The sequence below is a fragment of the Rhinoderma darwinii genome, chromosome 1 (genome assembly GCF_050947455.1).
Source record: "Rhinoderma darwinii isolate aRhiDar2 chromosome 1, aRhiDar2.hap1, whole genome shotgun sequence".
NCBI lineage: Eukaryota > Metazoa > Chordata > Amphibia > Anura > Rhinodermatidae > Rhinoderma > Rhinoderma darwinii.
The window spans coordinates 403478500-403492617 of NC_134687.1; the positions used below are offsets into that span (position 1 = coordinate 403478500).

General features: G+C 41.2%; 1 protein-coding gene across 4 annotated transcripts in view; it reads left to right on the forward strand.

The window, feature by feature from the left end:
* The window catches only part of RABGGTA (Rab geranylgeranyltransferase subunit alpha), a 114320-nt gene that overhangs the window by 58801 nt on the left and 41401 nt on the right, over positions 1 to 14118 (forward strand). For all 4 annotated transcript variants that reach the window (XM_075828861.1, XM_075828862.1, XM_075828863.1 and 1 more), the window contains 4 exons: positions 589 to 681; positions 1577 to 1679; positions 1762 to 1813; positions 5168 to 5256. In XM_075828861.1, the coding sequence (XP_075684976.1) occupies positions 589 to 681; positions 1577 to 1679; positions 1762 to 1813; positions 5168 to 5256 (337 nt within the window). The remainder of the gene's footprint in view (positions 1 to 588; positions 682 to 1576; positions 1680 to 1761; positions 1814 to 5167; positions 5257 to 14118) is intronic.

Here is a 14118-nt window from a genome sequence, read left to right on the forward strand (position 1 = left end):
ACAGGCAGAGCAAAATCTGCCTTGAAATTCGAAATGGGATTTTGAGGCAGATTTTCTGCCTGCAAAATACTCTGTGTGAACCCAGCCGAAGAATAATAGTAAGGGTATGTTCACACGGCAACGCCAATTACGTCTGAAATTACGGAGCTGTTTTCAAGCGAAAACCTCTCCTGAATTTCAGACGTTTTGACATGTGCACGCGTTTTTCGAGGCGTCTTTTACGGACGTAATTGGAGCTGGTTTTCATTGGAGTCAATGAAAAACAGCTCCAATTACGTCCCAAGAAGTGACATGCACTTCTTTGAGGAGGGCGTCTTATTACGCGCCGTCTTTTAAAAAAAAAAGCCTGTCTGCACAGAACCTCGTAAGACCCATTGAATTCAATGGGCAGATGTTTGGAGCCGTTTTTTCGCCCGTAATTCGAGCCGTAAAACGCCTGAATTACGTCCGTAAATAGGGCGTGTGAATATACCCTAATAGAGGGTGGACCTTTGGATAAATACTACCAACATGATATAAGAGGTATAAAAGTCAAACCTGGTTTATTTTAATAAGGTTAAAATTAATCTTTGTTTTCCCTTGTTTTAGATACAGAGTGATTTGATATTGTTTATGGATGAAAAACCAATAATGGTCACATGGAAAACACCTGAGGGAAAAGAGAAGCCAAGTTTACTCTGGGTATGGCAAGCACTTTTTGAGTATTTTGATTAGCATTGTGTTTATTTCTTGAGTGTCTTATAATGATATATTTCTTAGGCTAAATTCACACTTGCGTTGTATAAGCTCTGATCCGTTTTTAGATCAGAATAACTAATAAAAACGGATCCGTTAAAAATCCACTTGAAATCAATGGGATTTTTAATTGCATCTGTTCGCGTCTGTTGTTAGTCAACCGTTTTTGACAAAGATAAAAGTGCAACATACGCAACTTATTTTCTCCGTTCAAAAAACGGCTGTCTAACAGATGGGTTATTTTTATGATTGGTGTCCATGTAAAACGGATACAAACGCATTATAATCTGTTTGCATCTGTTACTTTTATTTCAGTGGCGTTTTTAACAGATCAGTTTTTATCCTAAGGTCTCATGCACACGACCGTGTTTGGTCCGTGATATACAGACCGTATGTCGACCGCATTTCCCGGACCTAACACAGTGCAGGGAGCCGGAATTCCTAGCATCATAGTTATGTACGACGCTAGGAGTCCCTTCCTCTCCGGGGAAATACTGTCTCGTACTGAAAACATGATTACAGTGCGGGACAGTATTTCCGCAGAGATACATAACTATGATGCTAGGAACTCCTGCTCCCTGAACTGTTTTCGGTCCAGGAAATACGGCCAACATATGATCCGTATACGACGGACCAAATATGGTCATGTGTATGAGGCCTTATTCTGATCTAGAAACGGATTATACAACGCAAGTGTGAACTTGGCATTACATATATACTTATTTGTCACCCTCTTATCTTTTTGGTTTTTATATGTTCATAGATCAACTCTTTTTGTAAACATTTTAATGTCCACTGGTGCCAGTGCGTTTTGTCATATATGTGTCTATATCTTTGTCAGGTCTGTGAATTCCCCAAGGAGCGTTTTAGTGACTATTGTCAGCATAAATTTAAAGTTATCTGGAAAGATGGAGAAGCTCAAAAAGAGTGCGTCTTATATCCAGGTGATTATTGGTGAATATAGTGCACCGGGTAATGTAAAGCTGAGGATACTTCCATGATTGATTTTATTTCTTTTTAATATAGGAAAACGAAGCACATGGTTTCGAGACCCTGCATCAGAGGATAAGATCTTTAGGTAAATATTGCTTCTGTATTTGTATTCTGTCTTGCATTCTGGCCACCTTATCCTTATTGACTTCAATTGGGAAAAAACAAGGCAGGCTAAGCATACACTAAAAATACCAAAACACATAAACGTGATTTTCCATAGAGATAGTTTTAGACACTGTGCAAAACCGTTGTTAAAATCAAACAAACAAACCTGTATTAACCCCTTCAAGACACAGCCTGTTTTGGCCTTCAGGACACAGCCAATTTTTTCAAATCTGACATGTTTCACTTTATGTGGTAATAACTTCGGAATGCTTTTACCTATCCAAGCAATTCTGAGATTGTTTTCTCGTGACACATTGGACTTTGTTACTTGCAAAATTTGCTCGATACATTAAGTATTTAATTGTGAAAAACACCAAAATTTTGTGAAAAATTGCAAAAATTAGCATTTTAGGCTATTTTTACAGGGGCCAGTTCAGTTGTGAAGTGGATTTTAGGGCCTTATATATTAGAAACCCTTGATAAGTCACCCCATTTTAAAAACTTCACCCCTCAAAGTATTCAAAACAGCATTTAGAAAGTTTCTTAACCCTTTAGATGTTTCACAGGAATTAAGGCAAAGTAGATGTGAAATGTTCAAATTTCTTTTTTTTTTTTTTGCAGAAATTCATTTTTCATCTATTTTTTTTGTAACACAAAGTTTTACCAGAGAAACGCAACTCAATATCTATTGCCCAGATTCTGCAGTTTTTAGAAATATCCCACATGTGGCCCTAGTGCGGTAATGGACTGAAGCACAGGCCTCAGAACAAAGGAGCACCTAGAGGATTTTGGGGCCTCCTTTTTATTAGAAAATATTTTAGGCTCCATGTCGGGTTTGAAAGGCTCTTGCGGCACCAAAACAGTGGAAATCCCCCAAAAGTGACCCCATTTTGGAAACTATACCCCTTGAGGAAATTATCTAGGGGTATAGTGAGCATTTTGACCCCGCAGGTTTTTTGCAGAAATTATTGGAAGTAGGCCGTGAAAATGAAAATCTACATTCTTTCAAATGTAGGTTTAGCTAATTTTTTCTAATTTCCACAAGGACTAAAAGGAGAAAATGCACCACTACTTTTGTATAGCAATTTCTCCCGAGTAAAACAATACCCCACATGTGGTTATAAACGGTTATTTGGACACACAGCAGGGCTTAGAATGGAAAGAGCGCCATTTGGCTCTTGGAGCTCAAATTTAGCAGGAATGGTTTGCGGAGACCACGTCGCATTTGCAAAGCCCCTAAGGGACCAAAACAGTGAAAACACCAATAAAGTGACTCCATTTAGGAAACTACACCCCTTGAAGAATCCATCTAGGGGTGTAGTGAGCATTTTGAACCCACAGGGGTTTCATAGATTTTATTAGAATTGGGCAGTGAAGATAAAAAAAAAATCATTTTTTTCCCACAAAGACTTAGCTTTAGCTCAAAATTTTTCATTTTATCAACAAATAAAGGAATAAAAGAACCCCAAAATTTGTAAAGCAACTTCTCTGGAGTACGGCAATACCCCATTTGTGGTCATAAACTGCTGTTTGGGCACACGGCAAGGATCAGAAGAGAAGGAGTGCCATTTGGCTTTTGGAGCACAGATTTTGCTGGATTGGTTTCTTGGCACCATGTCACTTTTGCAAAGCTCCTAAGGTACAAGTACAGTGGAAACTCCCCAAAAGTGACTCGATTCACGAAAATACACCCCTTGAGGAATTCATCTAGGGGTGTAGTGAGCATTTTGACCCCACAGGTGTTTCATAGATTTTATTAGAATTGGGCAGTGAAAATAAAAAAAAAACTTTTTCTTCAATAAGACGTAGTTTTAGCTGAAAATGTTTCATATTCTCAACAAATAAATGAAAAAAAGCACCCCAACACTTGTAAAGCAACTTCTCCTGTGTACGGCAATACCACATATGTGGTCATAAACTGCTGTTTGGGCACAGAGTAGGGCACAGAATGGAAGGAGCGCCATTTGGCTTTTGGAGTACAGATTTTGCTGGATTGGTTTCTGGTCGCTATGTCGCATTTGCAAAGTCCCTGTGGGACCAAAACAGTGGAAACCCCCCAGAAGTGACTTCATTTTGAAACTACACCCCTCAAGGTATTCACCTAGGGGTGTAGTGAGCATATTAACCCCACAGGTGATTGGCAGAAATTGGTGTGCACTCGATGTTGCAGAGTGAAAATGTTTTTTCAATAGATATGCCAATATGTGGCGCCCAGCTTGTGCCACTGGAGACACGCACCCCAAAAATTGTTAAAAGGGTTCTCCCGGGTATGCCGATGCCATATATGTGGAAGTAAACTGCTGTTTGGGCACACTGTAGGGTTCAGAAGGGAGGTAGCGCCATTTGGCTTTTGGAGCGTGGATTTTGCTTGTAGTAGTTTTGTTTTGAGTCTTACTGGTGTTTCCGTTTATAATGTGGGGGTACATGTAAGGCGGGCAGAGTATATAAGGGGCATAGTCAGGTGGTATAGTGGGGTAAAAAAAAACAATAAAATAATCCATAGATGTGTGTTATGCAGTGACACAATCCTTTCTGCACAGGCCGGTGTCGCACTAAATAAATGGTCTTGACTTATTCCCCTTTTGGTCTGCACTCGGCACCTTTGCAGTTTGGGAAATTTTGCTGGGAAGTGTTGTCCTGGTATAATACGGGCGCCCTCACTTCCAGCAGATATGTTTGGGCCCTCTCCTTGCTGGTTCCCTAATTTTAGGGGCCTTGATAATTCGCCACTTGAAACAGAAGAAACGTTCCCCTCAGGCCGGCACAACTGCATATTTTTATTTCCTGGCTTATTGGTGCCTTGACTAATTTTATTTTTTCATAGACGTAGTGGTATGAGGGCTGTTTTTTTTTGTGTGACGAGCTGTAGTTTTTATTGGTACCATTTTGGGGTACATGCGACTTTTCGATCACGTTGCTGGGGTGCCGGTGGCTATAAACTCCTCACATGCTGCGATCTCTATTGAACGCAGCATGTGAGGGGTTAATCGGTCGGCTCGGAGGCTAGCTCTGGTCCTGGCCGATACCTCAGGGTGCCAGCTGTAACATACAGCTGTCACCCGGCGGTGATGTCGCTGGCTCAGCTCCTGAGCCAGCTCCATCTGTTTCACGTACAGTTACGTGGAGATGCGGGAAAAGACCATCTTCCATCACGTAACTGTACGTGAAATTGCGGGAAGGGGTTAACATTTGATGTTTGCAGTTGTTGCAGCTCTGTGCTCTACCACTACTTCTTTGTGTGAATGGGGCATTAAACTTGTGACTGATAGATATGGCATGCTCTGCCAGTACAATTTGTGGCGATACATTACTGCAACTTCTGTTTCTTTTCCAGTTTGGAGTTATCTGAGGGAAAGAGCAATGTATTACAACAAGAATTGCAATCTTGCAAGGAGCTGCAGGAACTGGAGCCTGAAAACAAGTGTAAGTTTGTGCACTATTCTTGTAAGAACCATTACTAAGATGACAATCCATCTACAGGCAAGTGCAATTGTTTGTTTTATTGCCAGTCTTTTGAATTATATGGCAATGGCACAAATGGTTAATAACTTTTTTTGCTATAATGCCAACATTAGAATTTGGGTAAACAGAGGTTTTTTTACACAGGCCAATTATTGTGACTATTCACTGATTTCCGAGCAATCTGTGCAATAATTGGCCAGTGTGAAAGTAGGAAAGAATAAATGGTAAAACTACAATGTATTATTGATCATCAATCATGTTTGCGATCGGCACAATAAGTATATGTGAATGCCATTTAGCAGCATTTATGTCCAGTGCATGTCTCTCTAGAGAAAAAGTTGTCTCCAGACAACAGTGACGCTCCTTGCTTATGGTGTTCTGAAGGAAATCCATTAAATTCTCACCCACGATTTTTCAACCACCAATGTAACCGTGAGATGAAAGGTGAGCAGACCAAGTCAAATGGGCATCCTTACGCATCGTCTATGTGTAACATAAATTTCTGTATCGGCTTCGTTCACATCTGCGCTAGGGCTCCGTTTCAACGTTCCGTCTGAGCTTTCCATTGGAACGGAGCCCTGTCTGACACAAACGGAAACCATAGGTTTCCGTTTCCATCACCAATGATGACGGATCCGGTGCCAATGGTTTCCGTTTGTCTCCGTTGTGCAAGGGTTCCGTAATTTTGACGGAACAAATGGCATAGTAGACTAAACCCTAAACGACGGAGCCCTTGCACAACTAGTAGCTACAGCGACAAGTATATATTCTAGCAAACCGTGCAGAAACGCAAAACAAACATCATATTCTCTTATTTTCATTTGTATCAGCTCTCTTTGTATGAGAGAAGATATATATTTAAAGGCTATGGAAACCATTTGAAGACTTTTTTTTTTTTCTTTCACTAAAACAATGTATTATGGTGTTTAGTGCAACTTTGTAATTGTTTTTTTATTAAAAAATATATTTTACTTTTTGAGATACAGCTTCTATGTATTCTGGATACATACAATCTGTATCTTATGCAGAAGCCGCTGTTACTGAAGCTGGCAGTCCCGCTGACCTGACAGATTTGGGTTTCAGCGCAAGATACAGCTTCTTCGTATCCAGAATACATTGTAGTTTTATTAAAAAAACAAATGTTTTACTTTTTGAGATACAGCTTCTAAGTTGCACTAAACACCATAATACATTGTTTTGGTTAAAAAAAAGAAAAAGGCTTCAAAGGTTTCCATAGCCTTTAAACATGAGTTTGCTTGAATTTGCAAGTTGATCCAGCATTAGGTGTAAACTTTTTCTGTATGTTTTTATAACTAAACCATATGTTGTCACAGAAGAGATTCTATATGCAAGTTTATCTTAATGATGATGTCTTGGCAAAAAAAAAAAGCTGTTTGCAAATGTAGTAAGTAGGCTTGTGAAAAATGAATGACAAACTGTATTACAACTGCGTGCATTGAGCAATCCAGTGAAAAGTAAGTACTGTGGTAGTCCTTGGGGTGTTGACTATGAAAGCTTTCAATCAGGTAAAATGACATTTCATATATATATGTACAATTCACATTCACAAGTGCCTACTATATGACCCTGGAATTTTTATCACCTAGAATATAAAATGTAGTTTACACTCTGTAAACCCTGTTAGCTTGCTAGGATAATAAGCATTTAAAGATACTCATTATACTATATAGCTGTGTGGGAAAAGGCACTAGCATCCCTTTGCAAAGAATCACCAATCTCCTGGTATTTTATACTGTTACCTGGCCATTTTATTGAACACTGTGGGGCAGATTCATCAATGTATTAACGCCAGTTTTCTGCCGTAAAATGTTTTAAAAAGATGGGGTTTGGTAAAATGTGTATTGGGGAAAAAAAGCACACGGGGGTTCACATTTGCATGGAGTGCAATTCATTTGTCACAGCCTTCCTTAACTTTCCCACTTATAAAAGTCAGAGGACAGCTCCAGAATCTGCTGCTCATCAGATAGTAGTTTTTTGTTACTTCAGTTACATGTATATAATTTTGTGTGATAGATGCCTGTTAATTGTAAAATCTTCAATAAAAATCTATTGCAGTTCAGAAATGGCCGGCATTGTTATTCCCATATGACAGATTCATCAACAGGGAAGTAGCCATGATCCATTAATGTCTGATTGGCAGGAGTCCAACCGCTGTGACCTCCGCTGATCACGAATAGTAGAAAAAAACGGTGTAAAGTAATCACAAGATTAATGGCCAACTTCGTTCTAGCGATCAGTGGGTTTCACAGAATTTGAATTTACACTGATCAGACGTAGATGGCATATTCTAGCAATATGCCACCAATATCTGTGGTAAGATAAATCCCTTAATTTGCATAGTGTAAATATTCCATGAATTTGTAAAGCGGGAATGCCACTTTAAAGGTTGTATTTGTGCTGTTTTAGTGGTCGTGGATGCACATGGGTGAAAAATAGAGATGAACATGGCTTCACCAAATATCCAAACATGAGACGTAAACCCCTTATTTTTTGAGATGTGTAATGATAGGGAGTTAAAATGTTTTTTAATTTTTTAGAGGCAGCTCCTATGTATGCTGGATACATAGAAGATGTAGCTTGCGCTTAAACCCGAATCCATCAGGTCAGCAGGAGCCACCTGTTATCGATCACATCTAAGTTATGAACTTAGATCTGAGCAATAAAAGATTGATCCTGCGTGTCAGAGACATGCAGGACACACTGTCACCAAAGCCATCAGTCCCGCTGACCTGGCAGATTCGGGTTTCAGCACAAGATACAGCTTTTATGTATCCAAGACACGTAGACGCTGTGTCTCAAAAAGTAAATAGAAACCAATTACAAAGTTGCATTAAATACTATAATACATTGTTTTAGTAAAAAAATACAGTTGCAAGAAGGTATCTCCTGGAATTCTGCATTTATTACTAAAAAATTTGCACTGATTGTAATCTAAGTCACAATTCTAGACACAAACAGTCTAATTAAGGATCAAAAAAAGAGAAAGGAAGGTAATAATAATAATAATAATAATCTTTATTTATATAGCGCCAACATATTACGCAGCACTTTACAATTTAGAGGGGACATGAAACAAACAATATCAGACATTACATAGTGACAAAGTTCATTTACAATTCAAATCTGGGGAGTGAGGACCCTGCTCGCAAGAGCTTACAATCTATGAGGACATAAGGAAGACACAAAGTGTAACAGTGTTTGTTCTGTACAATGGTCCGGCCATTTTTATACACATGCGGTGGTAACATAAAGCTGCATGAGCCGGTCACCAGCCAGTATCCGTGTATGACGGACATGAAGAGAAGGAGTGTGAGGTAATCTTATTCTGATGACTAATCTAAAAGGAGGGCCATGGAAAGGAGTCAGATTAGGGAATGTTATAGGCCTGTTTAAATAGATGTGTTTTCAGGGCACGTTTAAAACTGTGGATATTGGGAATTAATCTGATTGTCTGGGGTAGCGCATTCCAGAGGACGGGTGCTGCACGAGAGAAATCTTGGAGACGGGAGTGGGAGGTTCGGATTATGGAGGTTTTTAATCTAAGGTCGTTGGCAGAACGTAGAGCCCGAGTAGGGTGGTAGACAGAGATGAGGGAGGAGATGTAAGTAGGTGCAGCACTGTGGAGAGCTTTGTAGGTGAGAGTAATAAGTTTGAATTTTATTCGGAAGGGGATGGGCAACCAGTGCAGTGACTGGCACAGGGTAGAGGCGTTGGTGTAGAGGTTGGTCATAAAGATGAGCCTGGCTGCTGCATTGAGGATAGATTGGAGAGGGGAGAGTTTGGTGAAGGGAAGACCGACTAGTAATGAGTTACAGTAGTCAAGACGAGAGTGAATCAGAGCAACAATGAGAGTTTTGGTGGTTTCCTCCGTAAGAAAAGAGCGGATTCTGGACATGTTTTTGAGGTGAAAATGACGGGAGCGTGAAACTGATTGTATGTGAGGAGTAAAGAAAAGATCTGAGTCAAAAATAACCCCGAGACAGCGGGCGTGCTGCTTAGGAGTGATGGTAGTGCCACACACAGAGATGGAGACATCAGGTTTAGCGAGGTTAGTAGATGGTGGGAACACAAGGAGCTCAGTTTTAGAAAGATTCCGTTTCAGATATAGTGAGGACATGATGTTAGAGACAGCGGACAGACAATCACTGGTGTTCTGTATTAGAGCAGGGGTGATGTCACGGGAAGAGACATATAATTGGGTGTCATCAGCGTAGAGATGGTACTGGAAGCCAAATCTGCTGATGGTTTGTCCAATAGGGGCTGTGTAGAGAGAAAAGAGCAGCGGACCTAGGACTGATCCCTGAGGAACCCCGATAGCAAGGGGAAGATGAGAAGAGGTGGAACCAGCAAATGACACACTGAATGAGCAGTCAGAGAGATAGGAGGAAAACCAAGAGAGAGCCGCGTCCTTGAGGCCAATAGAGTGGAGCATGTTAAGTAGGAGTTTGTGGTCTACAGTGTCAAAGGCTGCAGAGAGATCCAAAAGAATCAGGAGAGAGGATTTACCGTCCGATTTAGGTAAGGGAGCAAAGAACGGGAAGGGAAAAGGGAAGAGGACGGGAAGGGTAAGGAAAGGGGGGCGAAAATCCCCGATACAGAACTAGGCACTTAGCTCAGTGTTAATGTAAAATATCCAAAAAGTTTTTATTAGCAAAATATGATTACAAATTTTACACCATGTGTGATAATGGTTTAATTAACTAATAGATAAGTCTAATTAACTAATAACACACACAGTTGTTGGACTGTTGCTACTCTCCCTGGATGTGGGCGTCACGCCAAGAGCAGAATGGGCAATCCTGAAAGAGGTGAGAAAGAACCCAAGGGTAACCGCAAAAGACTATTCGATAAACGCTGAACAAGAATGGAGTTCATGGAAGGACACCCCGAAAGAAGTTGCTGCTGTCCAGAAAAAAAACCATTGCAGCACATCTCAAGTTGGTCTATGACCACCTGTATGTTCCACAATGCTTCTGGGAAAATGTTCTATGGATAGATCAGACAAAAGTGGAATGTTTTATCACCAATGCACAACGCTATGTTTGTAGAAAAAAAAGAACACAGCACACCAACAGCAAAACCCTATCCCAACTGTGAAGCATGGTGGAGGGAGCATCATGGTTTGGGGCTGCTTTGCTGCCTCGGCCTGGACACCTTGCAATTATTGAGGGAACAATGAATTCAAAGGTGTATCATAAAGTTTTACAGGAGAATGTAGGGGCAGCAGGAAATGAGCTTAAGCTGGAGAGACTTTGGGGGATGAAACAAGGTAATGACCCAAAGCACGCAACTAAATCCACTAAAGCAGTTTCTGGGGGGTCGCGTGCCACTCACCGATGACTCGGCCCACTGAGATGGTGGGGCCAAGGGCCGGCACCTCAGCGATAGCATGTCTTGGTTTCAACACAAGACGCAGATAAACATTGAATCCAATGCTGAAGTAGGGAGCTGATGGCTCCTTTCTCTAGCACATTCTCTATGTAATGCCGGCTTTGAGTGGCTCGATGCAGGCAGGCGCTCTGTAGTGACGTCATCCTGCCTGTCTGTGCCAATGTGCCAATCCACAGACTGGAGGAGCAGAGCGATCTCCACTTGTCGTCGGAACGGTATTAGGTGAGTGATTTATTTTATTATTTTTTTATTAGGCACTATGAGGGGCATTATACTAGGTATTGGGGGGCCGCTATGGCGCAATGTACTGTATGGGGGCAGCTATTAGGGCAGTACACTGTGTTGGGGCAGCTTTGAGGGCATGATACTGTATAGGGGCAGCTATAAGGGCATTATACTGTGAGGGGCAATTATGGTTGTTTTCGATGTTGCAATTATTTTTTTTATTGGAGCTAAGCACCGGCATCACGCTACGAATGATGTTGACATACGTGAGACTAAATGGGGGGGGGGGGGGGGTTCCAAACAAAAGTCTCGGCCAAAAGTTGGTCCCGTTCTCAGAAAGTTGCTCTAAAGAATGGTGAAAAAGAAGATATTTGTGTTTTGTAATGTCCAAGTCTAGAGTCCTGACCTTAATTGGACACTAACTTTTCAAACAACTTATGCTTATCTATTAGTATACCTGATATAGATCAACTTTACTTACTGTTGAGATGTAGTTGTTTTTCCATGCAAATTCTGTGTGAAGTTACTGCCACTAGGTGTCTGTCTTCCAGTAAACTGCTGCCCAGCCCCTGTTGTCAAGCAATATCCGCCTCTAGTTACAGAGCAGAGGAGACAGACTGCAGGAAGTGGGGTGTTGTCTTTGCTAAAGCACACTCCAGTGTCTTCACAGTCTGCCCAAAGAAGTCTGTGGAGGGGTGAGCCACAGGAGGTAACAGGAGTTATATGTCGCCCCATTGCTGGATTCTCAGCTACACTGATCATTACTGCTATATAATGTCCTCCAATCTTCTACAGCTTCTATATATGTGATAGCTAGAGATAGGAGAGCAGAATTCTCCTCTTCTCTGTGTGCAGTGCATAGGCTCCACTCACTAGTTCAGAGAAAACAGAGAATATAGATATAGAGCCTGCAGAGGGGAGAACTGCTACAAAATGCAGAATACAAGTCATATAATGGCCAGAAATATTGTTATTCCTCAGGTACACACCTACAACAGCTTATTCTGAAGACACATAAAAAGTTAGGTACACTTTAACCCTAAAGAGATGCTGTGGCATGACCTGAAGAGGGCTGTGCACGTAAGTCATTTCATCAATATTTCTGGGATGCAACACATTTTGAGTTCGGAAGGGGCCAAAATTCCTCCCCATTGTTGTGTAAATTTTATTTGCAGCTACAAATAATGTTTGGTGAAGATGATTGCTACTAAAGGTCTAAAGAGTAATAAAGTCAAGTGTTCACTTTTTCTCTTTGCGCTGTAGATGTTTACTCAATGCACTTTAACCCCTTCCCGACATCCGCCGTATATATACGGCGCTGTCGGGAGGTGCTTCCCGCAAAGCGCCGTATATATACGGCGCAGTGATGGTGCGGGCTCAGGAGCAGGGCCGGCACCATCACCGCGGGGTGACAGCTGTATTATACAGCTGGCACCCTCCTGTAACTGCCAGGACCGGAGCTATTCTCCGATCCGGCAGATTAACCCCTCAGATGCTGCGCTCAATAGAGCGCAGCATCTGATAGGTTTTCACCCGATCGGCAACCCAGTGATGCAATAGCTGGGTTGCTGTGGCAATCGGACGCCAGAAAATGGCGTCCGAGTCTGCCTTGTACGGGAGCCGATGAGGACCCGCCTGCGGCGTGTCCTCATAGGCTTGCTGTCAGTGAATAACTGACAGCGCTAATACACTGCACTACGTATGTAGTGCAGTGTATTAGAGTAGCGATCGGGGCATCAGGCCCTCATGTCCCCTAGTGGGACAAGTAAAAAAAGTAAAAAAAAGTTAATAAAAATGTGGTAAAACAATAAAAACACACACATTTCAAATAAAAATGAAGCTAAACTGACTTTTTTCCCATAGTAAGGCTTTTATTATGGGAAAAACCGTAGAAATCAAAAAAACTATACATAATTGGTATCGCCGCGTCCGTAACGACCCAAACTACAAAACTATTATGTAATTTATCCCGCACGGTGAACGCGGTAAAAAAAAAACATGAAAAACAGCGCCAGAATCTTTGTTTTTAGGTCTCCTTCCAAAAAATGCTATAAAAAGTGATCAAAAAGTCACATTTACTCCAAAATAGTACTAATAAAAAACGACAATCCGTCCCGCAAAAAATAATCCCTGACACCGCTTTGTGCACGCAAAAATAATAAAGTTATGGGTCTTAGAATGTCGACACAGAAAACAAATGATTTTATAAAAAAAGTGATTTTATTGTGCAAAAGCTGCAATACATAAAAAAAACTATATAAATTTGGTATCGCCGTAATCGTATCGACCCGCAGAATAAAGCTAACATGTAATTTAGGGCACACTGTGGATGCCGATAAAAAAACCAATAAAAAACTATTCCAGAACTGCTTGTTTTTGGTAATTTCCTTTACCAAAAAATGAAATAAAAAGTGATCAAAAAGTCGTATCTGTTCTAAAATGGTACCAATAAAATATACAGCCCGTCTCGCAAAAAACAAGCCCGCACAGCGCTCAATCTACTGAAAAATAAAAAAGTTATGGCACTAGTAATGCGGTGATGAAAAACATCTCAATGCGCAGGCCTGAGGGGAACATTCCTTCAGTTTCAGGGCCCTAGTATTTAGGAACTAGGAAAGGGAAGGGACATCCGCTGGAAGCGAGGGTGCCCATATTATACCAGTGCAAAACTTTCCCAGTAATATTTCCCAAACTACGAAGGAGAAAAAGTCCCCAAAAGGTGCAGTGTAAAGAGTGTTACAAAAGGGGGATAAGAAAGAAAACCGTTTATCAGTGTGACACCGGCCTGCGCATAACGGATCGCTTCACATCGTAACACACATCTATGGATAATTGTATTATTTACCCCATTATTATACCCTCTTATTATGCCCTGATGTGCTCCGCACAGATTACATATACCCTGATGTACTCCGCACAGATTACATATGCCCCCACATTATAAACGGAAATACCAGCAAAACCCCAAACAGAACTATTACCAAGCAAAATCCATGCTCAAAATGGCGGTCTTTCCCTTCTTAGCCCTACAGTGTGCCCAAACAGCAATTTATGGCCACAAGTAAGGCATTACCATACCCGGGAGAACCCGCTTAACAATTTTATGGGGTAAGATTCTCTAGGGGCACAACATCTTGTGCGGTGAATGGGCAGATCAGTGGAGAAATTGCAATTTTCACTTTGCAC